The sequence below is a fragment of the Pantherophis guttatus genome, chromosome 8, assembly GCF_059756535.1.
Source record: "Pantherophis guttatus breed Tessera chromosome 8, ASM5975653v1, whole genome shotgun sequence".
NCBI lineage: Eukaryota > Metazoa > Chordata > Lepidosauria > Squamata > Colubridae > Pantherophis > Pantherophis guttatus.
In genome coordinates this window covers 71395852-71423847 of record NC_142070.1, presented here as the reverse complement: position 1 = coordinate 71423847, position 27996 = coordinate 71395852, and the positions used below count along the sequence as shown (strand labels likewise).

Below are 27996 nucleotides of genomic sequence, written 5' to 3'. Positions count from 1 at the left end.
TTCACGTTTAATTAAATGCTTTATGTAAATTTATACTAAAGTAAATTTATGGAACGCTTTCACAATTTTGTTCCTCACGTTTACAAAAAGCACAGATCATTTGGTTTTGTACAAACCAAAAATTTTTCAGATGGTTACATTTTCAGTATTCAATTTGAATTTATCTGACCATGACCCCAAAAAGAAAATGGTAAAAATAATAGTAGGTATTAGAATTGATAATACCATTTCTGATCCTGAAAGGTAAAAAGCATAAAAGATTCATCAGTCTTTGGTACTGGACAATATACAGTCTTATTATGGGCCATTCGACCATTCATGTATCTTTATTCACTTGGTCATTTAAAAAGCTTTAAGAATTTCACATTAGAATAATGCACACACATCTTGATAGCATTCTGTAGAAAAGATATTTTCAACTTTAACCAATTCAATGTACGGCCTTTTTTCCTTTAACAACAACAAAATCAATCACACTATTTTAAAAAGATGCCAAAAATTCAAAATGTATGCAAAATGAACAACTTTGATTAACTTTACTCGGACAGCATTACATAAAGAGTTTTCCAGAAAATGCCATTTCCCCCCCAAGGAATCAGGGCCATTCTGAGCATGATTGGTTAAATAGGGAGGTCAGAATTTCAAAAACTCAAAAAATACAATTCTGACCCATATACCAAGTGGATCTTTTCTCATTTTCCTTTGTATATCACAAAAGTTGTGAGCACAGTGTCCTTAATAATTACGTTTTAGATGAGCCTGCTTTTACAGGCAAAGCCAATTCTCTCTCTCTCTGTGTGTGTGATTGTTGAGAGCAAAACATAAGACACACAAGTCTCTTGATCAACTTTGTAATAGGAGCCATAAACAGATAAACAGAAGAGGCCTGTCACGAACAAAGCAAAAGAGACTGCAGTTTCTACCCCTTGGCCATTATTTTAACAGTTTCTGCCCTTTGGTCATTATTTAACTGACCCCCAATTGATACTTCATTTTTAAATGGAAGACAGTACAATTTTGAAGTGTGTCCTCCCTACCACTTGATCAGGTGTTTTTGCTTTGTATATTAATATTCCCATGCAAATAGAAAAAGTGAGAGTCACTCCCAAGAATGAACTAGACACAAGTTTGTTAACCTTATACTTTTCTTTATCAAAACTAGATCTCATAAAGTTCTTTGGCTGTTACTTTTGTTACTGAAAATCCTTTTAGGTCTCAACAAAATTAGCCTCTAATCCAGTATTTGTATCCAGTATTTGTATCTTCCCAGTTGGACAGTTATCAGGTTTTGACTATGGCTATACTAAATAATAAGGTAGGTCAGGAGGTATTGGAGGGAGCACAAACTGGTTCATGGTATTACTTGTCTGTTCTCAACAGAGATTGGCACAGCCAACTTCCAGCTCTACTTTGGGGGCGGGGGGCGGGAAATGGACAACAGAAGTGATAGCCTGTGAAAAGTCCATCTAAGTACTATAACTGCATCCATTTCCAGTCTTACTACCTGGTCAACAGATTGTGTAGTTCTGTCCCACTCAATCCCTGCTCCCAAGCCTTCTGAAGCTCATGAAGGCATCAAAAGAAAAAAAGAAAGAAAGAAAAGCTCCATTCCCACAGCTCCTGTTCTGGGAAGAATTCACATTTGCATGTGGATTTCTTTGGATTCCAGTCCTTTATTTTTCTTATTTTGTTTCTTTAGAAGTGTCCAATCCTAAAGAAGCTATGCTTGTTTATGATATACATCTTTTTTTTTTCTTTACAAATGCCTTCAGTACTTTGAAAATAAAAATAAGTGGTTTGTACTAATTTGTTATTTAAGCTTAATTTGGATGAGCCATGGTGGTGCAGTGGTTAGAGTGCAGTACTGCAAGCTACTTCTGCTGCCTGCCGGCTGCCTGCAATCTGGCAGTTCAAATCTCACCAGGCTCAAGGTTGACTCAGCCTTTCATCCTTCCAAGGTGGGTAAAATGAGGAGCCAGATTGTTGGGGGCAATAGGCTGACTCTGTAAACCGCTTAGAGAGGGCTGTAAAGCACTGTAAAGCGGTATATAAGTCTAAGTGCTATTGCTATTGCTAATTTATATTCCTAAATTCTGAATGTTCATGTAGTTTTAACTTTCTGTAAAAGAAAAGGCAAGCTCATGTTTTATTGCAAATTTCACAATGAACTCTTGGTTGATTGAACAAAGACCAATGGATTTTTGAGTGCATTTTCAATAAGTCTATAAGCTACCTTAGTAAAAAAAAAAAAATTATAGAAATGTACATTGAGCTGTATTATGAAGACTGATGAAAAGGTGACACAGGAAGTTACTTCATTCATCTATTTCTTTGGACTTTCCAGTCCAAACAGATAAAATGATCCCAAATAAATAGTGATGCTGCTTGATTAGATGTTGCTTGTAATTGGCATTTTGCCAGGAAATTCAATCCCTGGAACATTAAACGCAGCCATGCCAAGTTTTCAGGCTAAGCTTTGATTCCAGTCTCTGAAATACATTCATACATTTAGGCTGTGTTTTGAAACAAGACTTCATTCTGTCTTTATCCAGATCATCAAAACACTCTGGGAACAAGACTAACAGTAAAATAGAAGAATATGCCACATTACAAGTCTAAAACCCTTTTAAATCAGAATGTTTAATTCGATCACCTGTACCTCTTACTAAACTACAGCATCTGACTATTATCACCCAATGGAAGTTACTATGGCGTGTACAACTCTGTTCAAGCTGTAACAATTCATTAAGAGTTTCAATTAAAACGGTAGCCAATAATTGCTTATTAAATAAAAATGAAGTTGGGCACTGCCAAGGAAACCATGCTGCAAGATTTTCCTTCAAAAACTGGCATCCTAAAACAACTATTACTAAACTAGCAATAGTTCTACCTAGACAAACCCCTCCCCCCCCCACAATCACTTTCCCTGAAATGCTAGGCCCGAGACCAAGTCAATTAAAAATTAAGTTACATGGTTACTTGAATGCGACAAAATTATTTTTTATAATACCTTTCCTGCTGAAATCATTCCTAGATGAAGCTTTTTTTTTTTTTTTTATACACATATACAAAGTTTAGACAGCAATATTCACATTAGTCACAGTGAGGATGCTGGCAACTTCACCATCTGTAGTGTAGAGACAAAATGCAAAGCAGCCTTTCGGAGAGAACAATGGTACACAGCAAGCAGAGCTGGCTTGTTAAACAGCAAACACCCAAAAAAATCCCTGAAAATGGGATACAGTGCAGGAAAAGCCGCATGCGCTTTATATACAAAGAGAAGTTTATGGCTAATGGTTGACATTAACTGTAGTAACAAAGGCTCTTGAGCAGCTGTGCATAGTTAAAATTCCTATGTCATTTGTTTCTCTTTATACCACTCCACAAATTCATCCAGCAACACTGGCCCTTAAAGAAAGAAGGAAACATTTTTGTAAAATATATATATATATATATATGTATTACAGAAACACAAAAAGGCATAGAGAGATCACAGATATGATGTGAAATGATTCTTTGTCTTTCCTGACCGTATATACGTACATGCTCCGTCTTCGTCGTAATTGCTGAGGTCAAGATTAATGGATCTGCTGAATTCCAGAACATTGCACCATTGGTCCTTGTTGATAACTTTGTACTTAGATTGCTACTTAAAACAAAAACAGCAGTTATTCAAAACGCCTTTTGAACAAAGTCGTCGGGATCTTAAAATGCAAAAGCTAATTTTGCAAATGTAATGTAGACGGTGTGATATTCTATAATATAAATATTATAGCAATAATCTTTAAGGCTACCAAGCATAACAGAAATTAACTTCCCCCCCCCCAAAAACAAGACAAAACCAGATGAAAGGAAGGTATCATCAAAAATCCATTTTTCTGGGATACATTGCACGGGGAATTTTAAAGAAATCTTTGCCTCTTTCACAGTAAGCAAGCCTGCATAATACTGTTGCCTGCTCTTCCTTTTCAGAAATCACAAATAGATACTTTCCGTATCAGCCTCAATATAATGGATCACTTTAGAGCAGGGCTGTCAAACTCATGACCCGCAGGCCAGATGCGTCACGCGCTGGTCACGCCCACGCCAAGTTTAGCAAAGGGGGAAAAAGTCATGATACATCACGATGCTGCCTTGACCCCGGGAGTTTGACACCCCTGCTTTAGAGAATGGAGTGTCCATCCATTAGATCCAGATGTCCATCATTTACATCTACTACATTTGCATAATTACCTACCGTGTTTCCCTGAAAATAAGACCCTGTCTTATATTTTTTTGAACTCTGAAATAAGCGCTCGGCCTTATTGCCATGTGCTCAAAAGCCCGATTGGGCTTATTATCAGGGGATGTCTTATTTTGGGGGAAACAGGGTAATTGATGTAAAAGACATCATTACAATAAAAACACAATTTAAGAAGCAAACCTCAAGTTAATGGACATCACTTCGAGCAAAAATTCCAAGCCAAAAAAAATAAATAAAAATCATATATAAGTATTTGTGTTAATTGTAATTGTAAATATTGGGTAACAATATTTTCAATTAATTCACTGTCAATTCTCAATTTTAATTTTAATGCTGCATTTAAAAAAACACACATAGAAAAAGTTATTTTCTACTTGTACCTCTAAGAACTGATGAAATACTGGAAAGAGGGGCCATGTTTTTCCTAAGAGGAGTCCTAGCATACACTTGGCAGTATTCATATCTAGGCTTCGCTGATCTTTTTCCTGTCAGAAGGAACAAAAAAATACTTGTAATCTTGCTTAGTTGAGCTAAAACCCACATCAATTTATTCCTCAAAAAAGTCTAATCCAGCTCTTATCTTTATCTAGCATTCCTTTGTTTTTTGTTTTCATCAATGGATGTGCAGTCAAGCTAGGTTTCCTAAAGATTTTAATTAATTGTTCTTACTTCAGGAGATTCCTCCTTTGTTCCAGATCTCTTTTTAACAAACTTCCATCCATTGCTTCTTGTCCTGCAATCTGGTATTTTGGAGAATAAGCTGACCCTCTCCTTCCTGTGATAGGCCCTCCAGCACCAAAAGACAGCTACCTAATCCTTCTCTTTATTAGATTAAGAATATCTAGACCCCTTAACCATTAATGATACTGGTTAGCCTCTAGACCCCTTATCAACTTTGTTACTCTTCTCTGCACTCTTTCTAGAGTTTGTTAAAGTATTTAATGTTATCTTCAGTATGAAGACATACATCCAACCCCAGGAAGTGACTTGTTCACATACTAAGAGACATATTCCTATCTGCATGCATTATATCGTTCCATCCTATGATTAAGATAATACAAAGGAATAGTGATTTTTTATTGTTACAATAATCAACTTCAAAGACCAGGGATATATATATATGTTTTAGACTAAAGGCCTCTTCTGGACTCCACAATCTCAGAAGCAGGAAGAGCCAAGAGAAACCATTTAAAAAATTAACACTTTAGTATTTTAATTTTCATTTAACACATCATATGGCAACTTCCCATATATTTAATACTTCCCCTTCCTGTCCTATTAAATATTGAAGATATGAAAATGTTTCAAAATAACATCACTTCATGACATACAAGATTGGTTTGAGGGCAAAAACGGTGGGTAGAACATTCAATGACATTATTAACGTGATTTTTAAAAAAATACAATTTTGGTAAGGGAAGATTCTGGGACAACATGCATGGTTTGGACAGGTTGTATTTTGCAAATCCTGATGGCCTGCAATGGGTCAGAAACAGAGGTGGGTTCCTCCTCACTATATGCTTCGAACTAGAATGTAATGTATTTTGCCTTTCAGATAAGCAAGGTTTGTTTCTTCCCTCCATTTCCAACCAAGAGCAAACAATTTAGGAGAGAAAATAAAGCACCCCTGAGGTTTTCTCATTCTGGCCAGGATTTACTAGAAGATTTAACAGAATTTCAGGCTACTCACACGTGCGAAGTCAAACGCGTATCTATAAATAAGCTTAAAATTCATAGGCTCGTTTAATAAAGATCTCAAGTAATCCAAAGAATTTCTTAGCTTCTCTGTTGTGTCACACCTGTAAAGTTAATAATCGTCATGAACAGCGATTCAAATGTTACGAGCCAAGATTGCTGCAAATCACCCCAGAAGTTGTAAATCCCTTGTTTTTAAGATGTGAAAAGTCTTATTTCCAAAACAAAATGACAATGCGCAACAGCAGTTTCTTCACTTAGCATGTGAGAGAAACCCATCTACTGCACACATAAGGGGAAGGTCCAGGGCAGTCTCCTAAGACATGTGGGGCACAGTAAATTGCTCCCCACCCCCAGGAGGAGGGAAGGGGCTTCAACCCTCATTACTTGGGACCTAGTGGGAGAAGGATTTCAGGGGAAAGAGTGATCATTAGCTGGTAGAGGTTCTGGAAGCAGATAGTGCTGTGATGGTGAACCTATGGCACGCGTGCCACAAGTGACACGCCAGAGGTGGGTTTCAGCAGGTTCCGACCAGTTCTGGAGAACCGGTAGCGGAAATATTGAGTAGTTCGGAGAACCGGTAGTAAAAATTCTGACTGGCCCCGCCCCCATCTATTTCCTCCCTCCCAAGTCACAGCTGATCGGGAGGAAATGGGGATTTTGCAATAACCTTCCCCTGGAGTGGGGTGGGAATGGAGATTTTACAATATCCTTCCCCTGCCATGCCCACCAAGCCACGCCCACAGAACCGTTAGTAAAAAAAATTGAAACCCACCACTGTGGCACGCGGAATCATATCGCTGAGCACGCGAACGTTTCCCTAGCTCAGCTCCGGCAAGCCTGGGGAGAGCGAAAAACGGGTCTTCCGGTCCCATGGGTTGTTTCCGGCCTCTGGAGGGACTCCGGGGGAGGAGGCCGTTTTTGCCCTCCCCTGGCTCCAAGAAAGACTCTGGAGCCTTGGGAGGGCAAAAAACGGGCCTACTGGGCCCACCGTGCCATCACATGCCAAAAGCGTGGGGAACAAGAGGGTGATGGTTGCACACGCATTGTGCGGGAGGGGGGCGCATTGAATTATGGGTGTGGGCATGCGTGCGCACGACCACACCACACACCCCCGTGTGACCCGCGCTTTTGGCATGCGACAGCAAAAAAGTTAACCATCGCTAACTGTACAAGTGAGATGAGTGGCAAGTAGGCCAGGGAGGGGGGCATGGTGAGTCTCACCATGATGGCATGGTGAGACTCTGATTACAACTGGAAGTGCTTAAAAACCAGTTGTTCCACAATGTTTTAGGCCCCCAAAGTATAAGATTTTAAATACTGAGTGCTCCCAATTTTATTGAATATATTTCTTTTATTCTTTATCATCTGCCTCAAGTCTCGTGGAATGAACAGTAAATAAAACCACATAAATAAATATTCAGAAAAATATAGCAATAACAGTCAGACTTACATACCGCTTCCTAGTGCTTTATAGCATTCTCTGAGCTGTTTACAAATGTCTGCATCTTGCCCCCAACAATCTGGGTCCTCATTTTACCCGACCTCGGAAGGATGGAAGGCTGAGTCAACCTTGAGCCGGTCAGGATCGAACTCCTGGCAGTGAGCAGAGTTGGCCTGCAGTACCAACTGCATTTTAACCACTGCACCACAGCTCTTAGATGTTACATCCATCTTCACAAAATGACTGGATAAGACAGTACAGTTTTTTTTTTTTTTAATGCAAGATTAACTTTACAAGAGGACAATGATCGCTACTGGAGCTATTTCACATTTGTTAAAAGAAATAATACTTACTGCAGGGATGTCATTCCTTTTAGCCATTCTTGCAATGTAAAATAGCCCATGTTCTGAGCATCCAACTTCCAAGCCAACACAAGCATGGCTACCTGGTATAAAAATAAACAAAAGATCCCAAAGTTTACATAAGAATTTTTATTTCTTCGACGCTTTTCTTAATGCATCTCGTTTTCAAAGCCTTGTATTGGCAAGCAGGGATAGGGCAGAAGGGATACACGGCTCCGTTTTTTTCAACTATTTAGACTTGAAAAAGGGCAGGGGATATTATTGCCAGTGTTGGCATTCAAGGGATGAGTGGAAAGACAAAAATATCTGAAGAGCACCCGAAGGCTTCAACTGGTCCAGAATGTGGCCGCGCGGGTGATTATGGGAGCGACGCAGCGCTTCCATGTAACACCTTGCCTGCGCGAGCTGCACTGGCTCCTGGTGGCCTTTCGGGTGTGATTCAAGGTGTTGGTTACCACCTTTAGAGCGCTCCATGGCTTAGGACCTGGGTACCTATGAGATTGCCTTCTGCCACCGATAGCCTCCCATCGACCAGTACGCTCCCACAGAGAGGGACTCCTCAGGGTGCCGTCGGTCAAACAGTGTCGACTGGCGACCCCCAGGGGGAGAGCCTTCTCTGTGGGGGCACCTGCCCTCTGGAACGAATTGCCCCCGGAGATACGGAGGATCCCCGACCTTTGCATCTTTCGCCGGGCCCTCAAGACGCTTTTATTCCAGCAAGCTGGGCTGGCCTAAAAATTTTTTTAATTTTAATTGGGAAATTTTAATTTTTAATTATGTTCTCGACCAGATTATTTAATTTGTTTTAATTAATTTTAATTTTTATTTACTATTGGTTTTATCGTGGTTGTGCACTGCCCTGAATCCTTCGGGAGAAGGGTGGTATAAAAATTCAATAAATAATAATAATAATAAAAACAACAACAACTATAAAAAGGAAAAATGACTTCCAGAAATTTATTTCTTCTGTTCAGAAAACATAATAAATATAATATTGAATCATTTCAATGGCCACTTTCATATCATGATTAGCGTAAAACAGTCAAACGGTAAATGCATCTGATTTCTGCTCCACATATGCCCAATGTTTTATTGCATTGGTAGGTGAAGGAATGATTTTCTTGTGATAGCTTGCTAACAGAGCAAATTTTTAAGTATGCCATCCAAATGCAAGTCAACATTGTTTCTGGATGTATGTATTCCTAAACAAACTGGAAAGTATACATTTATACACTATCACATACATCCTGCATGCATGGACATATGGAACCATTTGCTACAATTAAGGTAAACGTAAAGGTTCCCCTCGCACATATGTGCTAGTCGTTCCCGGCTCTAGGGGGCGGTGCTCATCTCCGTTTTAAAGCCGAAGAGCCAGTGCTGTCCAAAGACGTCTCCGTGGTCATGTGGCCGGCATGACTCAATGCCAAAAGTGCACGGAACGCTGTTACCTTCCCACCAAATGTGGTCCCTATTTTTCTACTTGCATTTTTTACGTGCTTTCGAACTGCTAGGTTGGCAGAAGCTGGGACAAGTAACGGGAGTTTACCCCGTTACGCGGTACTAGGGGTTCGAACCACTGAACTGCCGACCTTTCGACCGACAAGCTCAGCGTCTTAGCCACTGAGCCACAATTATCTAATCACAAATGGAAGTTGTGCGTTAGAGCTGCCCACATGCTAGAGGGTAACAGAACCATATTTGCCATTTAATTACATAATGGATAAACACACTATGCCAGCACTATCAATGTGCTAAGTTCCTCATCAGGTTTAGGATAGAGCGACAGAACGAATAAATCACATTTTTTTAAAAATGGAAATGGGTGAAGCACAAACTGGTTCCCTACCACCGATAAATGAACCTGAACCTACGTTTTCTGGCTCAACCCCTATGTCCTCACAGAACTTCTCCATTCCTTCAGGACCCACAACATCATCTGTTCCTACAAGTAAATGACAAAGATTATTTTCTACTCAAAAGTTACAATCGCTTGATTAGTAAAGTCCAAATGACTGGACCATACAAAAGAGCAGCTCTTACAAGGATGTGATTTCTTGAACATTGCTTAAGCACACAGGAGGAAGTGCAGGTCCAAAGATCAAAAACTCCTTTCTCTATCTCAATCCCACAAGATACAGCTGTCACAACATGCAAATATTCAAAGAGCCCAAAGGTTCCTCAAAACAGAATCAAATGTTATTATTTACTTTATTGCAGATTCACATCCACTGCTCCAATTAACCAAAAAGAAATACTCTTCAAGTGTTTAATATACAGCACCTCAAAACCACCTTTGAATTTTCAAAAATGGATCTATTAAGTATCTGCAAAACTGACTATAATTTCAAGTCAAAAGTTAAGATGCACTTGTGGAGAAAGATACAATTATTTGAAGTCATCCTCATTTAATTAAAAAGTTGACTATTTTAATACTTCAAATTGATTTTTCCTTTCAAATTCTTGGCTAGTAATATTTAAGAAATGTGCAGATGCGAACACTTGCCTGCATATTCATAGAACCATTCTAAACACCTTTTACTTGAAAACATATCATCTTCTGACCTTATTCTGGTAGAATCATATTTTCTGTACACGCTGAAAAAAAATAGAGAAAAAGCTTAAGAACATGGGCGTTTCACAGTTCTATAAAACGATATGCCAATGTCGATAGATTGCAAGCCTTCCAAGTAACTTCTGGTCCCTGGTCAACCCACTCACTTTCAGAATTCTGACACTGAATAATTTTATAAGATCATTTACATGAACTTCCAAATTCTACACTGAAATTTAAAGCACTTTCAAGACAGGCCTTAAACAGATGCAACAGATGGCATGATCCTAGAAAAAGAAGCGGCTGCTTTATGAAATCAGCTGCGACCTTACAGCACAAGGATCTTTTTTCTGATTTGCACTGAAGCCCAGGGGAAAAAAGATTAGGCTGCTTTAATGAACAGAAATGCTGTGTGCTGAATTGAGATCCAAAATATTTCTTCCCAACTATTTTCATGTACAACCAGAAGCAGGAAACAAATCTTGTTTACCAAATCCTGCTTCACTTACTTACTACAAATTGAGGCTCACCATTGTGAGATTTCTGCTTTATAGGGTTTTTTATCGTCTTGCCACTCGCCCACCATAATCAAAGTATGTAGACTACATAGGTCAAATTATAAAATCTATGGAGAAATCTGTCCTCCTAAATAACTTCTTATGGAGGAATAAGTAGCATTGACGATAACTCTTAAAATAATGACAGTATATTATGCCAGGCTGCAGAGCATAAGAAAGCCTAGAAATTTCATTTAAATAAGCTGCTCATGAGTTGAAAGTTCAACCATCTTCTCCTGGTTCGCTGCTCTTCCAAATGTCATGTTTCTTAATTGAATAATGACCGAATAGGAAAGGTTACGTACCCATCGTGTCTACTTTTTTTAGCTGTCAGATCATCTCCTGTTGTAGGTCGCCTTTTTTTTCTTGGAGGCATCACTTTGCTAAAGCTGTCTGATGAACTGCAAGATCTCAGGTTTCCTGCAAGGGAATGTAGGAAAAAGAGACAGACATGAAAATAGGTAGATGTTATTTAATTATCTTATTTCATCAAGTTATACTTTCTCGCAAAACTTATCAATCAAACTGAAGACTTTTTAAACCACACTGAAACATCAGCAGAGAACATTCAGATGTGCAATGCCCCTAAAGGCCTAATATAATATACAAATGTATAATATATTAGCATCTGTAATGGGAATTGTTTGGAAGGTTTTTTAGCATATTTTGCGAACTCAGTTACAACAGTTTGTGTATTGGGGGTTATAATTTATATGTCATGGGAACTTGCCACTCTGATTTATTCACTGCAGATAATTAAACAAACCATGATTAATCAAATGTTTTTAACATAGCCTACAGCAATCTGTTTTAACTGAACTTTTACTAGATATAAAAAGTAATTGCTATAATATTAAATAACGGAATACACATTGTTACACCTTCAAAACAATCTATCACATCATTTTATAAATCCTGGGAAGGATTTCTCCTCCATTTTGATAGAAATTAAAGGATGATACAAATTTGCCTAGCAAATAAAAACTTAATAAGGTTTCCTTTTCACTCAACATTCTTAAAAATTCTGTAATGCATATAAACGTAAGAACTTTACCTGTTTGGTGATCGTCTTGACTAGTATCTTCTGTCAAATTCTGAAAAAAAAAAATTAAATTAATTAACTGGGAGTTTCGATATTGCTTTGTAGATTCATATATTGACAGCTATCTTATTCTGGCCTACTACTTTCCCTCATCAGATTTAAATGTCAAAGTTATGACTGCCTCTCTTATCTGAGGGAAAACATGTGAACTTTCTGCTTTAAATTATTCTAGATGAAATTTCTTAAGTGTTTTATCATAAAAATTGTCGTTAATATTCTTGTTCTGTTATTTCCCTTTAATTACTGCAATATGCATGGGTTCAACGAAGTTCCAGATTTCATCTCACTTTCCAACAACTTATCCATATAAGCAAATAATGAATAAGACATTGTAGACTGATTTTCCCCCCAAAGTCAGCAAGATGAATGCAGCCTGATTTTGTAACTGATATTAACAGTGGAATTAAATGCTCCTTTGGATTAAATACAGGAATTGGGATATAAATGGTCTAGTCTTGGAGCAGATACTAAGCAACCAAGTGCCCTCCCTAAGTTTTGGATTATATCAAGTAAAGGAAGGTCCAGAGCAAGCTCAAGCATGTGCTACAAGTCTATTTGAAAAGATGCGAGTGAAAATCTCTGAATTGTAAAATATGAGATCCATCAAATGAACAAAGGCAATGCTGGAGTTTTATTTCCCTCAAAGACCTGCGTGCGTGGTTTTAAACCTATCTCCTTTTCTTGGTTCACCCATTGGAAGTCCAAGGGAGTTATTACCATTAGCTGGAAGCATGTGGGGAAAAGATTGCTGGCGCTGGTTTAGCCAAAGAGCAGGGAGTGCGAAAAGCAGCTTAACAGAAGTTGGAAGGTCTTTGGAGATCTTCTAATCTCCCTTGCACAAGGAGACCCTGTATCATTCTGGCTGCCAAATCATTTCTTAAAAACCTCCAGTGATGGAGCCCTCACAACTTTTGAAGGCAACCCATTCCACTAGTTAATTGTTCTCACTGTGAGGAAATTTCTCCTTAGGTCTAGGTTGGTTCTTTCCTTGTCTTGCCTTCAGGTGCTTTAGAGAATAGGTTGGTCCCCTCTTCTTTGTGGCAGCCTCTCAAATATTGGAACACTGCTATCATGTCACCCCTGGGCCTACTTTTCACTAGACTAGGCATAGCCAATTCCTATATGTTTTAGCACGCCCGCCCACCCCCAATCATCTTTGTACCTCTTCTCTGCACTTTTTCCAGAGTCTCTATATTTTTTTTTTAATATTGTGGAGTCCAAAACTGGACGTAATATTCCAGGTACGGTCTTACTAAGGTTTTATAAAGTGAGGCTAACACCTCATGTGATCTTGATTCTATCCCCGTTAACGCAGCCTAGAACTGACCTGATCTTTTTGGGTGCAGCAGACCGAGTTCCCTTTTATTCACTCACCTAAATCGTTTATGAAGATATTGAAGAGTACTGGGTCTAAGACAGAACTTGGGGTACCCCACTGCTTACTTCTTTCCATATAGATGTAGTTCCATTAAGGAATACACGTTGAGTGAGGTCTGTAAGCCAGTTACAAATCCATCTGATGGTGATGCCGTCTATCCCACATTTTTCTAACTTACTAAGAAGACGGCTGTGGTCTACTTTGTCAAATGCCTAACTGAAATCTAAGAATACTATGTCCACAGCATTTCAATGGTCCACTAATTTAGTCACTTTGTCAAAGAATGAAATAAAATTTGCTTGGCATGATCTGTTTTTGACAAACGCATACTCGCTTCCGATTATAAATTTTGCTTGCTTCTAAGTGTTCGGAGATCAATTGTTTGTTATCTTTTTATTATTTCAGACAAATAGGCTGAAAAACAGCTTCTATCCCAGGGCAATAACCATATTGAATTCTATGGTATAGTCATAGCGCAATATTGGGTTTTCAATTTCAATTATATAGAATGTAAAGGATTGTATGTTTGTGTTTTTATATTTATAGTTATAATGTATACTGAAGATGGCATTTAATTTCGTTGTACCATGTGCAATGACAATAAAGTAAACTATACTATACTTTTCCAGGATCTTCCCAAGTATTGATTTCAGGTTGATTGAACTGTAGTTTCCTAGATCGATTTTTCCCTTTTTTTGAAGATGGGAACTATATCAGCTCTTTTCCAGTTCTCTGGTGGTTCTCCAATGTCCCAGGATCATTGACAGAACTGGTTCAAAGGTTCCAAAATCACCTCTAACCACTCCTTCAGACCTCTGGGATGTAATACATCCAGTCCTGGTGATCTGAATTCATCTAGAGTGACAGGTATTCTTTTACCATTCTCTTGCCTATTTTAAATTGTATTCCTAGTTTGTCTTTTACTGTTCTGTTTTTGGCAGTTTGTGCTATTTTTTCCCCCTGGCTTGAAGACAGATGCAAAGAATGAATTAGGTAGCTCTGCTTTCTGTCTGTGATCCTCACTCCCTTGCCATCTTCTCCCATTAGTAATTAATGAATTAGCTTCATTTCTCTATCTGTGAAACCACGACAAAAATCAACGCTTTGATAATTCTCAGCTCCTGTTGTAAACGCTTCAACAATTGACCATATCATTGTGATACGCAAGCTTCCTAATGCTTCCAAAAAGAAAGGGGCAGAGTAATAGCTTGATATGTGTTTTAATGTCTTATTTAAATTCGATACATTATATATGTATTTTGAAAGGAATAAGCAACTCTGAATAAGCTAAGAGTCCTTAGGGTCAGAAATTCAATTGAGTTATCATATTAAAACACACAAACAAGTATATATCTAAATAATAGAACTATTACCTAAAACCTCAAAGTATTAAAACTTATTAAGAAAGACTTTGGCTCTGGCTTCATTCTTTTCTGATAATCCTACAGCATGCTTATTATACTAATATGCAACCTACAAGTGGGCAAGACTACATAGGGTAATAGGAATAGCAGGATAAGAATCCTAAGATATGTGGACTCAGGGGGTATTTGTTTAATGGAAGAATGAATGAACATACCAGTTGCGCATCTAAAGTTTGAATATTAATCTAAAGATGAATATTGAAGAAAGGATTAGCTCAAAAGAAAGTACACACAGTTGAATTTACACAGGTCTTTGTTGCCGATTGCAAAATAATAACGGAAGAATATTTAAATGTCTATTTAACCATGATTTTTCAAAAATGTAAGCAATTACCAGCCTATTAAGAGTATGATAAATCTTGTGAATATTTGCCAGTGTTGATAGATGAGAGTTCAGCTGAAAATCTAGGAGTGGAAAAAAAAATAACATAAAATTTATATTGTATTAGTTCTGCAAAAAAATATGGAATATTTTTTTTTTCTGCACAGCTATTTTAAATGTATAGGCTAGCTAGAATTGAAGAGAATGATCAAATTATTGTTGATGTCATAAACAAAAAGTATCATAAGATTCTGATCCGATTTGACCTGCAGAAACAGTGGTGTCTTTAGCCAGGAAGCTCTAGAGCAGTGTTTCTCAACCTTGGTAGCTTGAAGATGGGTGGACTTCAACTCCCAGAATCCCCCAGCCAGCGCTGGCTGGGGGATTCTGGGAGTTGAAGTCCACCCATCTTCAAGCTACCAAGGTTGAGAAACACTGCTCTAGAGCGAAGTATGAACTTGGGAGCAAAAAGGATTGTTGATACATCCTCAAAATTAAAAGCAACCAATAATACATTTGGAGTAATTCCCTGAATCAACCCCCCCCCCCAAAAAAACCCCACTATAGCTCCAAAAAGTATTTTTAAATTCAGTTGAATCATTTCCAAAAAGACCCCTGATCCCAACATGGTCTCCTCTAAATAGCTAGTTATGCCTCGAATAGATTTCCCTAGCGAAGCAAAACATGGCCTCATTATACAAAATAAAAAAATCGAAGTTGTTGGGTACAGGAAAAAAAAATGTTAATATGAATAAACAATATAATTGCAAGTAAACAGTAGGAAAAAAATAGCCAAAGCAGGGTTTTGTTTTGTTTTGTTTGCAACATACGTTCTTTTCCTCCAGCATTCTGAAGCTCGCATTCTGTAAAGACTGAACAGCCATGCTTGCTTTTTATAAGTGTTTGGCTAGTCTGAATACTTTTCAGTCCCAAAGAAGTTTCCTGAACAAGAAAATATCAGCTTGAAGAGAACAATTTCTCATAGTCTGTCTCAAAACAAGACTCAACAAATTAACATTTCACATAACACATATTAAGTTTACCCAAAGTTGAACTGTTTTATCAAAGGCAGACAAAATTTAACATGGTCAAAATAAATAAGGCTACACCACTTAATTTACTAAGTGTAGATATGGAGGAACTCCAGGTAGCACAAACATTTTCAAAGTAATACAGTATTGTAAAAATAAGCACTCTTAAAAAAAACCACAGAATTCAGGACTACCACATTAGAGAAGACTAATTTAACTCGGCAACAGTCAGTTTCACATTCTTTTAAGATAAATGAAAACTAAGCACGATAGTCTTACAGTACAAAACAGAATCAAACATTAAAATATCTCCCAGCAATCAACCCTAAGCCAGAGCTAGATAAAAATATGACAAGCATTCCCAAAAGAGATTAAACTTCCTAATTATCAGCAATGCTGAGAAAGAGCTCTATTGTGCTTCTTAAACACAAATATTAGAACAAATACAGACCCAATAGACACAATATCCTATGCATTGAGTCTACACTCAAATATGTAACATTAAATCATGGCTAAGGCAGAAGCATGATTAGTTTATCTTAACCAGGATGTGGCTTGCTATCTGAAACTGGTTAAGTCAACAGAGAACTTTCTTTGCTCTATTTTCATACTTCCGTGATGTCTATGTTATATGTTATGGGATCTTTGGGTTGAACTCTCATCCATGGTTTACGCTAAACCGAGTTTAATGTCTTTTATTTATATGTTTATGTCAGCGTTATGTCAGTAATGCACCCACCAAAAGCAGAACTCCGAGATATATAGATTCCTCAAAGAGCATGTTTATTGGATACATCATATCGGCACAGCCGGTGAAAACCAACTCTAAAAAACACTCTGAGGTTTTTCACCTAATTAAAAGAGCAAAAGTTCCTTATCCCAGATGTCACCGGTCACATTGTCCAATGAAAATAGCTGGCAGGCTGCTTGGTCACTCCTCTCCCCCTTCAACCTGTTGAAATGACCTTGGTTCCCACAAGAAAACTTTCTGTTTTGACTGGTAGCTGGTCTATCTACTTCCCCCCCTCCCTTCCCCATCTCAAGGTTCGTGGCAACTGTAAGGCAGCAAAAGATGGCTTCAGCCATGTTCGCTTCAACGTTGAGAGTTTATTTATTAATCAAATTTATATAACCACCCATCTCATCGAAAGCAACTTGGGCAACACACAATTAGATAAAAAAAACAATGAGTAAAAACAAAAATATACATGTGTCTGTCTATAAAGAGATGATGATGATATCGTCAATTCAGACTCATGGCAATTTACAAGGCAATAAAAACCATAGTTCTCATGACACAAAACGAATAATTAAATGTCCATGGTAAGAACATAAAACAAAGTACCGTAAATGGTAGGAAAAGTAAGAAAGAGACAAAGCAAAACAATAATGTTTCAACAGTTATGTAATCATTATCTATAAATTATCTCTTTTAAAAACAACACATTAACACTTCCAATGTTTACCATCCAAAATTATAAGAAAACACTAAACCACTAGAACTCCTCCAAAATAATTCTGTCTTCTATGCTTTCCAGAAGGTCATGATGATGGAGGTTCATCTAATGTGAAAAGGGAAGTTCCATTAGGTTAGGACCAAGGTTTCTTGGTTTCAGCCCCTATACAGATAGTCCTTGACTTACAACCACAACTGAGTCCAACATTTCTGTTGTTAAGCGAGACATTTGTTGTTTTGCTCTATTTTACCACCTTTCTTGACACAGTTGTGTTATCACTGCAGTTGTTAAGTTAGTAAACACAGTTGTTAAGTGAATTTGACTTCTCCATGGACTTTGCTTGTCAGAAGGTTACAAAAAGGATCACATGATCCCAGGATGCTGTGACCATCATAAATATGAGTCAGTTGTCAAGCTTCTTTGAACTTTGATCACATAACCATGGGGATGTTGCCACTGTCATATATCTGAAAAATGGTCTTTTTTCAATGCCATTGCAACTTTGAACGGTCACTAAACAAACTGTTGTAAGTTGAGGACATCTCCTATGAAGAAGGTATTGGATGGATCAGTTCAGACTGGAAAAAATGGTCCACAAGATACCTTGGCATCAAGATGCAGAGAACTTTACCTGTTAAAACCATTATGAATTATATTTGGCAATCTATCATGATCTGTTATAAAATGGGTCCATATCCCCATATATGCAGACAAGTTATGATTATAGCATGCACTAGAAAACTATTTGTAAGTAAAAACTATAATGCATACAGTGCAATAAAAACATGTGTACAGAATTAAAACATTTAAAAAAATGAATTCTAGTACTATGCAAATGCAATCTTTCTCCAAACAGGGTGGATAAAAATCAATGATTTTTTTTAAAAAAATCAAAAAAATCAGATTTTTTTAAATTTAAATCGGATTTTTTTTTATTTTTATCGAATTTATTTTAATAAAAAACTTTGGGGGTAAAAATCTATCGTAAGATAGTTTTCTATTTAGGATACATAAATAATTTAGTTTATTCAGCATGAAATGGAGCTTAGTTATGTAGCAGGAGGCTGTATATTCTGCAAAACTAGGACTATCGGTGAGTCAACAGTGGGTCAAAAGAGTAGCAGAGATGACAGTTGCTCTTTAAAAATTATGATTTAAATCGAGTTGATTTAAATCAAGCCTTTTTACTAGTGATTTAAATCATGATTTAAATTGTGATTTAAATCAACTCGATTTAAATCAAATCCACCCTGTCTCCAAATAAGAAAAAATGTGTTCAAAAAGTAAATCTAAAAAAATTCTTGAGTGATTGTGCAATTTTTCATATTCCTTGGTATTCAGATCAGCCCACCAACATTGGCAGGTGAAATCACTGTATATAAACAAACCCTACATTCACTAGCACTGATGATGTTATCAGTATCTATTTGAGTAATGAAACATCTGCAAGCAAACAATCAGGGCCAGAGACCAAGGGCTCATAATTCAACCTAAGTTATACACATGCTTGACAACTGACTCCCTTTTACGACGGTTGCAGTGTCCTGGAGCCATGTGATCCCCTTTTGCGACCTTTTGACAAGCAAAGTCAATGGGGAAGTCAGATTCACTGAACAACTGTGTTACTAATTTAACTACTGCAGTGAATCACTTAACAAACGAGGCAAGAAAAGTCGTAAAATGGGACAAACTCACTTAACAAATGTTTCACTTTGCAATATAAATGTTGGGCTTAATTGTGGTTGTAACTTGAGGACTACCTGTATATACATATACGTCAAGGGCTTTGCACTTCAGATCTTTTCATCAAGTTCAATGCAATAATGGAAGACTAAATCAAAACAAGACTTGTATTAATTTATTCTGCCAGTAAGGCAGTGGTGGGTTCCTCCAGGTTCCGCCAAGCCAGTAGCGGTGACGATATGACGTCACTGAACCAGTTCTGCCCCCCCGCGTTATTCTTACCTTTTATTTGGCCCCACCCCCAATCTATTGCTGCCTCCTGAGTCCCAGCTGATGGGCTAGAAGGAAAAAAAATGTTTAAACTCTTGCCACGGGGCTTCAAAGGGCCACCCTACAGCTGATCAGTGGTAAAAGGCAGTTTGGTGGTACACCGGTGCCTCCAAAAACAAATGAGTAGACCGGTGCCTGCAAAAACAAATGGGTAGACCGGTGCCTCCAAAAACAAATGAGTAGACCGGTACAGCTCTGCAAGCAGTTAAAAGCCTGGTAGACCAGTACCTCTGCTAAATCTTAAAGGATTGTCACATGACCATCAAGCCATGCCCACAAAATAAGCCACGCCCACAGAACCGATCGTAAAAAAATTTAGAACCCACCCCTGCAGTAAGGACATTTTGATCATGCCAAAACAAATTACACTATAAGGATACTACAGGGACTACAGATTTGATGCCGCAGCTAAACATTTCTTTTACACATCTATATTCATACAGTTTAATTCAGGATTTTTACCACAATTTACTGAATAAAGCAAAATGCCCTAGTTCATCGAAATTCTAATTTGAAACAGATTGTTTTGATTAGCAAGATGTGTGAATCACACAAACAAAGTGTTGGTTTAGCACAATCTATTTCAATTAGATTAACCCAGGGCTCCATTTTAAATGCAGGTAACGCCAGAGCCAAGGACATTTTTTCCCACCACTGTTCTAGGTACCGGAAGTATCCTGAATGTGCTGTATTTTTTTAAAATGGTTTCTGTGGGCATCTGAAAACAAACACGTTCACAAAACAGGAACAGAAGATGTCAATGTTTATACACAGGATTCCTTGTGCGGTTAATTTGTCAACAAGAATTAGAATTGGGTAACTGAAACTGTCTGGTTTGTATCTGTACAGCCACTAAACAGGACAGGTACACACTTCAACAGATAGTTAGGACTGCAGAAGAAGCAACTGCAACCAGCCTTCCTTCCGTTGAGGGTCTGTATACTGTACGAGCTACAAAGGGGGGCTGAGGAAATATCTACGGACCCCTCACATCCTGGACATATTTCAACTTCTCCCTTCAGAATGCCACTATAGAGCATTGCATGCCGGAACAACTAGAGAGTTTTTTCCTCCATTCCATCACTCTGCTAAACACATCACATTCCACAGCACTGCCTTATGCCAAAGGATATCTAACCATGTAGTAGCACTTCATTACTATTATCTTTTTTATCTTTCCTATTACCTACTTCTGTTGGCTTTTTATGACTTATCACTGTTGGTTGTATCTTATGATTTATGATCGAATCTTATGATTTGACCATTTTTCACTCTGTTGCTTGTATATATATATACCGAGAGCTTATTCCTTGTCCTACTGAGACAAATTCCTTGTATGTCTAGTCACACGAGGCCAATAAAGAATATTCTATATTCTATCCCATCACAGTGCTTCAACATTTTAAAGATTTCATCAGCAATAGGCCACCTGGGCAGAAATGAGGATGGAAAGACAATTGCAAGCAACAGGAGAAATACTTCAGCACCTCAGGAACTCAGGATTTACATTTTGTCGAAGGATGGGCTCATATGAGAGAAGCCTTTGAATACTTCACATTCAATAACTTCCTTTTCTTCTTCCCTTCCTCTGTCTCCTAAAACCAGAGCTTTACAATGAGGGAGAGCTGCAGTTATTTCCAAGGGGCATAGGAAAAATAATTCAATGTTACATTAGCCCCTCCAAAACTGGGCTATTTTCTCTGCTCTCGTTCTGTGGTCAGAGGGTTGCAGCCTAACTCAGATTCTCCTAGTTTTCCTTAGGCAACAGATGCATTATACAGTTCAAGGAAATACATGGCCTCCCAGCACCCCTCTTGTAACTCGGGAGTTCCCTAAAGATGCCAAAAGGTAGCTAATATTGCCTATCTGAGGGTGGGGGTGGGGATGATGTTTCTGCAAAGGCCATTGCTTGAAATTACCATCTGGTTCAAGCCTGCTTAACTTAAGCTTAAGGGTGCTTTCTTATATTGAGCTACTTTCATTCGCTTACATGCGACAAAGGTTCCTGAAAAGATTGCATCGGAGCTCTGAAATATGCTCTGAATTGCTGTCTATAGCCATCTTTACTTGCCTAACCATGTCTGCTTGGAATGTTTTTTATTTCAATCAAGCTTCCACATCTCTCCTTCAAACTGAGCGTGGCCCTGATGATTCACGGATTTGTTCATGATATTTTTGTGTCAGCCGTTTAAAAAAAAAAAAAATTGGTTTGCTATTGGCATTCCTCCACCTCACAGCCCTGAAATCTAAATATGAATCAGAAAAGGTGCCGCTTAGCTTCCAACCTCAAAGTCAAGCCCGTATATCAGAAAGGCACAAAAATAAAACTTTCAGTTGAGCTGGTGTCTATCTGGATAAATCTGTGTAATTTCCTGATATTATGAAAATAGTGTTCCTCTGCCTTCTTCTAGGGTGTTTTTCTCAACTTCGAACTTCAGCATTGGTATTATCTGGAGGACTATCGAAATATCAACAAGGTTAAACCATAATTAGTTTCAGAGCCAACAAGAGCAACCTACCCCTGCTCTCTGCTCAAAAAGCTTTATCTCCACTTACTAATTTTACTTTTAATATATTTATGGCCGGGTGCTCCAGTACAAGCAGTGCTCAAGAGGTCACCATTAAAACACTATATTACAGTAAAATAACATTAAAATACAAGAACATGACGAAATAGCAAATAGGCTCAAAAAGTACCAGTAAGACAATGTTAAAAAGTATTCATTTCAAACCCATTTGCAGCAAAATTGACAGGCTAAAAGATGCCAAATGAGGAGATAATCTGGCATCCTGTGCCAAGCAATTTGAGAACCTAGGAGTAGCCACCAAAGTTTTCACAAGCTCCAAACTTAACTTGTATGTTTAAGAAATGCGGCTTCTGAAAATTCTTGAAATGAAACTGAGACTAGCCACTATGAGGGGTAGACTTTAAAATAACCAGTTCCCAGTTTTACGGGTCACATATAAGATCACCTTTATTATTATTTTTTACTGTGAACACTGGCACACATTAAAAAATGAAATTCTGATGCCCACTCTCAAAAGAAAATATATATCCATACCCATACATATACTGTATTTACATATGTACACACACACACACACACACATCAGATCAATATACAATATTGCCACCAACTATCCGGGTCCTCATTTTACCGACCTCAGAAGGATGGAAGGCTGAGTTAACCTTGAGCCTAAAATGATTAATGTAAATTATCATGAAGTTGTTGACATTGTGTTATTTTACATAAGCTTGTTATAGAAACTGAACTATTCACGTACTATATATGCTAAGTCTCCAGATAACCAGGGAACGTTTTTGGGGGAAACTGGTTCTTTGCAGGACGTTTTCGCACTTATGTAAAGGCCTACAATAAGTTTAAGCCACCAATTGTTTTCCTTTCATTAAGCAATGCCATCAGTTGGGACCCTGGAAGTGAGCCTTCTCTAGAACAGTGCCTGCCCTCTGAAACAAGTTTCCCCTTGAGATCTTTTGCAGAAGTGGTTTTCAACCTATTTCTTTTAACAGAAAACAAAATAAATAAATTAGCTTAAAATGTGATGTGTTAAAATGGCACCTCAAATTAAAGATCGGCAAGGCTAAACAGAGTACTTTATTTCTAGTCATGCTTAAGTTCAGTATTTCTTAATAAGCATGCTGAAGTGTGATTTTACATGTTACTATGAGAATGCATTTCTATACAGCACATGCCTACTCAAAGAAAACACCATCGAGCCACAGAATTACTTCCAGTCTGTCCTTGAAGTTCAGTAGGGGTTATCCCGTCATAAAAACTGTAAGGCTGCAGCTTGAATTCTTAAAGAGAATTTATTTGGAAGTAATCTGGTTTTTTTTAGTGAGCCTTAATTCCAGATAAGCATTCTTCATTCTAATCTTACAACATAGCCACTTTCCTCTCAATTTCCAAGCATTCAAGGCATTCAGCAATAATCTGCTCAAGAGTCCAGATCAGAAGAACCTCCAATGTCCCTTCTGCACTTAATGTTTATTCTTCAACCGTTCAATGGATGTCAGCTAAATTAGTTTACTGCTACTTATTGTTGAAAGTATTGGGCCTAGTTTAAAAAACTAAAGAAACTTGATATAAATCTACAATATATTACTAACAAGATATAGGGGGTGGATAATTATGCTTACTAGTAGTACATGATTACATTACACAGACAAAATTTAAGAAGTTACTTTTTGAGTAGGTTTCTATTTACTAAAGTGTAACTAAATCACACATATTTCAGAAGCAGCTAGTTGTTACAGGAAATCCTTCCATACTTTTTTTTTTAATGAATACAGAATATTCATAAAAATAAACTGACCAATATCATGAAGAAATAATATTATTTCTGAATAAGCATTAGGGAGATTTTGCAGAACTTAACCTTTATCTATAGGAGCCGCCAATCGACTTCTTCTTCTTCTTGAGCCATATCCGTCATCGGACGTTGGCGATCATGTTGGAGATCCTATTTTTATCAACACCAAATTAATTATATTCTTACCTTTAAAGTAAGATAAATACAGTGTTTTCAGCCCAGAACAAACGAAAGAGAATTGTTAAGTTCACATACAATGAAAAATACATTATGGGCTACAGCGTGGACTATCCTTTACTTGCCATAATGCTAAAGAAGAATATTTATGTCCTGTACTGTGCATGGACAAGCTTGATGCAAGTAATAGCCTTGTGTTTAAAAACTCACTGGTCACCATAGACAAGAAATAAATGCAGGTGACAAGAGGCCAGAGAGGAATAGATTGATTTGGATCTTCTCTGCCGCTCTAGTCTCTTCTCCATCACTGTTAAATTTTTACTAACCTTCAACAACCAGCTTGTTATTCTGTTCCAGCTATAGAGAAACCCCTTAGCTCTATGGCTACCATGCATATTCAGATAAGCCTCTTTATAAAATCAAGAATGTAAGTTCTCCATTTACAAAGCCTAGTAAAATCAGGAATTTTTTTTTTAAACTCTCCACTGACCTAGAAAAATCTATCCAACTATTAGAACAGCCCTGATCAATGAACAATCCAATAGGATTTCTCTTTTGGAAGGGCTGTCCAGCAACGAATTAAATTTCAACAGCAACTTTCAAGTAAGTTTTATCATGAAATAAACCACTGGCTTCTGTTGACCTCAAAGAAAGTTATTAAAGGACAGGGGAAAGAATGCGTCCTCCAGTTTCCACCACCACCTTTTTTTTCTTTAATCAATGTCAATCAAACTATGGGGAAGTTTGGACAGTATATATGTTGACAGCAGCAAGATTATTATAAACACAAAAAAAATGGAAGGACCATGGGCAAATGGTTGCAGAAACTGATGGAGTTGGCTGAAATGGCAAAACTGACTATTTTGATTAAAGAAAAGAATATAAGTACTTTTGTTTCCACATGGAGACCGCTTCTGACCTTTGTGCTTGATGTGGGAAAAGAATGACACTTTGATTTTGGGTTTTACCAATTAGATTGACAGATCCCTCATAGAAAAGGCTAGTTTATATCATTATGAAAAAAACAAAACAAAAAAACCCAAAAGTTGTGGTTTGATTGTTAATGCCTTATTTTACTGCAACAGAGAGCATCGCAAGTCGAACACTTCTTTTTCTTTTTCCTAACCCTTCCTCACTTCTCTTCCCCCCCCCCACCGCTTTCCTATTTATTTTTGTATTTTGTACCTTATTTTATCTTATGACAACTCAATTTTTTTTAAAAAAAAATGTTAAATAAGGAAAACCATGGGGAAGTTTATTCAGGGCAAACCACATCCCCTAGTAGGAAACGTCCAGGCTTAAAACCAGACGAAGAGGCAAAGAACAGAGGGAAAAACATGTTTTAAGGGATCTCCTCCCCAGCTTCCTTCCCCTCTCAAAAAAAAAGGGGGGACAACCCCCCCAACCCCATGCAACTACCCCACATGCCTTCAAGGGCAGTCAATGCATAATATTGATTTAGAAATGAAATGTTAGAATAGTTTGGATGAATATGAAGATAGAAGAAATTTATGGAAGATGGAAAAGAAGACTAGAATATAACACCGAGGTGTCACAGGAAAGGGAGCAGTGATGGGATTCAGCCGGTTCGCACCACTTCGGGAGAACCGGTTGTTAACTTTCTGAGCAGTTTGGCAAAAGTGATTGTTGGAAGAAATCATTAGGGCAGAGAACTGGTTGTTAAATTACTTGAATCCCACCACTGGAAGGGAGGATTGATGTATTAAATGTTTGTCTGTCTTAAAAAAAAAATTAATTAAAAAAAAGGGGAGTCAATGCATAATATTTAGAAATGAAACGTTAGAATAGTTTGGATGAATATGAAGATAGAAGAAACTTGTGGAAGATGGAAAAGAAGACTAGAAGATAACACCGAGGTGTCACAGGGAAAGGAGCAGTGATGGGATTCAGCCGGTTCGCACCACTTCGGGAGAACTGGTTGTTAACTTTCTGAGCAGTTTGACAAACTGACTGTTGGAAGAAATCATTAGGGCAGAGAACCGGTTGTTAAATTACTTGAATCCCACCACTGGAAGGGAGGATTGATGTATTAAATGTTTGTCTGCCTTAAAAAATAAAAAAAATAAAAAAAAAGGGGAGTCAATGCATAATATTGATTTAGAAATGAAACGTTAGAATAGTTTGGATGAATATGAAGATAGAAGAAACTTGTGGAAGATGGAAAAGAAGACTAGAAGATAACACCGAGGTGTCACAGGGAAGGGAGCAGTGATGGGATTCAGCCAGTTCGCACCACTTCGGGAGAACTGGAAGGGAGGATTGATGTATTAAATGTTTGTCTGCCTTAAAAAAAATAAATAAATAAAATAAAAAGGGGAGTCAATGCATAATATCGATTTAGAAATGAAATGTTAGAATAGTTTGGATGAATGTGAAGATAGAAGAAACTTGTGGGAAGATGGAAAAGAAGACTAGAAGATAAACACCGAGGCATCACATCACAGGGAAAGGAGGATTGATGTATTAAATGTTTGTCTGTCTTTAAAAAATAAATAAATAAATAAATTAAAAAAGGGGAGTCAATGCATAATATCGATTAAAAAATATTTTTAAAAAATTAATAAAAAAGGGGGGGTCAATGCAGACACACACACACACACACAAACACACACACCCCTCATCTCCTACCTGCAGAGGGGCAGGGCGTCCCCGGGTTGTTGACCCAACCTGACCCAAAAGAGGGGCGAATGGTGGAGAAAGGAGGGAGTGGGGGGGGAGGGGTTGTGTGTGTGGTGGGGGGAGAGAGAGAGAAAGGCAGACAGCTGTCCGCGGGAGGCATTCTGGGGATTGTAGTCCGCGGGGCCAGGCCGGGCCTCGCAGCCACGGAGCGCGAGAACTCCAACTCCCACCATGCAACGGGAGGGAGAGAAGAAGAGCGGAGAGGAGGTGGGGGGTGTTTCTTTCTTTGCCCCCCCTCACCGGCGGCCCTGGATTCCTCCCTCACCCACCACCACCAACCCCGCCGCCGCCGCCGCCTCAGGCTCGCCGTTGAGAAGGGCAGGGAAGGGAAACGGAGCCCGGAGCTTCCTTCGGTCGAACTGCGTCACAAGGGAGCCCCCCCCTCACACACACACACATACACGACCCCCGGTTCAATGCATCCCCTCCGAACTCTCTCTCTCTCTCTCTCTCTCTCTCTCCGCCGGCACCGGGCGCTTTCTCCCTTCGTTCCGCCGCTTGCCAGGCCGCGCCCGCTCGGCGACCCACTTACTGACAGCCGCGGCATCCGAGTGCATTTTTGGGCAGCGGCCGTAGCGCGTGTGCGCACCCACACAGCCTGCCCCGCGCGGGCGCTCCAACCGCCTCTCTCTCGTTCGCCTCAGCTCGGCTCGGCTCTTCTCTCTCTCTTTCTCTCCCCCTCCGCCCCCCACAACAACGCCCCGCCCCTCGCCAGCTGCCATTGGACGCCGCTCCTTCGCCCCGCCTCTTTCTCCCCGGATGGTCCCCAGAACGGGATTCTCTCGACGGCCACGCCTCTCGGCTAGGCGGCCCCGCCCACCGCGGGATCTCGCGCCTCCCGATTGGCCAACCGCCGCGCGTGCCTTTTTGACTCTTGCGGTTGCCGCCGCCGCCGCCGCCGCCGCCTCACCCGCTGGGTGGGACAACCGCCTCCGCCAATCAGCGGACCAAGCGCGTGCGAGAGGGGCGGGGAGGAAAAAAAAAAAAAAGAAGAGGCACCGTAACACGGAGAAGAAGGGAGGTCGGCTTTTGATTGGACAAGGGGGAAGGGAATGGAGGCCGCGCCCCCAAAACCGCGGATTGGTTGGCGAAAAGGAAAGGGACCGCCGGCCACAAATGGAATTACGAGCCGAGGTGGCGCAGTGGTTAGAGTGCAGTACTTGTAACTACTACAGCTGAGTGCTAGATCAGCGGATCAAATC

General features: G+C 38.9%; 1 protein-coding gene across 2 annotated transcripts; it reads right to left on the bottom strand.

The window, feature by feature from the left end:
- Window positions 1-27584, bottom strand: DCUN1D4 (defective in cullin neddylation 1 domain containing 4). 2 transcript variants are annotated; one of them, XM_087875319.1, is made up of 12 exons: window positions 27327-27489; window positions 23984-24067; window positions 15094-15164; window positions 11910-11949; window positions 11161-11275; window positions 10251-10342; window positions 9619-9689; window positions 7736-7827; window positions 5934-6042; window positions 4624-4728; window positions 3544-3646; window positions 1-3408 (listed from the first exon to the last, which is right to left on the bottom strand). In XM_087875319.1, the coding sequence occupies exons 5-12, from the start codon at window positions 11229-11231 to the stop codon at window positions 3353-3355; spliced, it is 699 nt and encodes a 232-aa protein (XP_087731445.1). In that variant the 5' UTR covers window positions 11232-11275; window positions 11910-11949; window positions 15094-15164; window positions 23984-24067; window positions 27327-27489; the 3' UTR covers window positions 1-3352. The 2 variants fall into 2 exon arrangements, with proteins under 2 accessions (XP_087731445.1, XP_087731444.1); XM_087875318.1 differs by lacking the exon at window positions 23984-24067 and having other exon boundaries at window positions 27327-27584.
- Window positions 27585-27996: the final 412 nt, after the last annotated feature.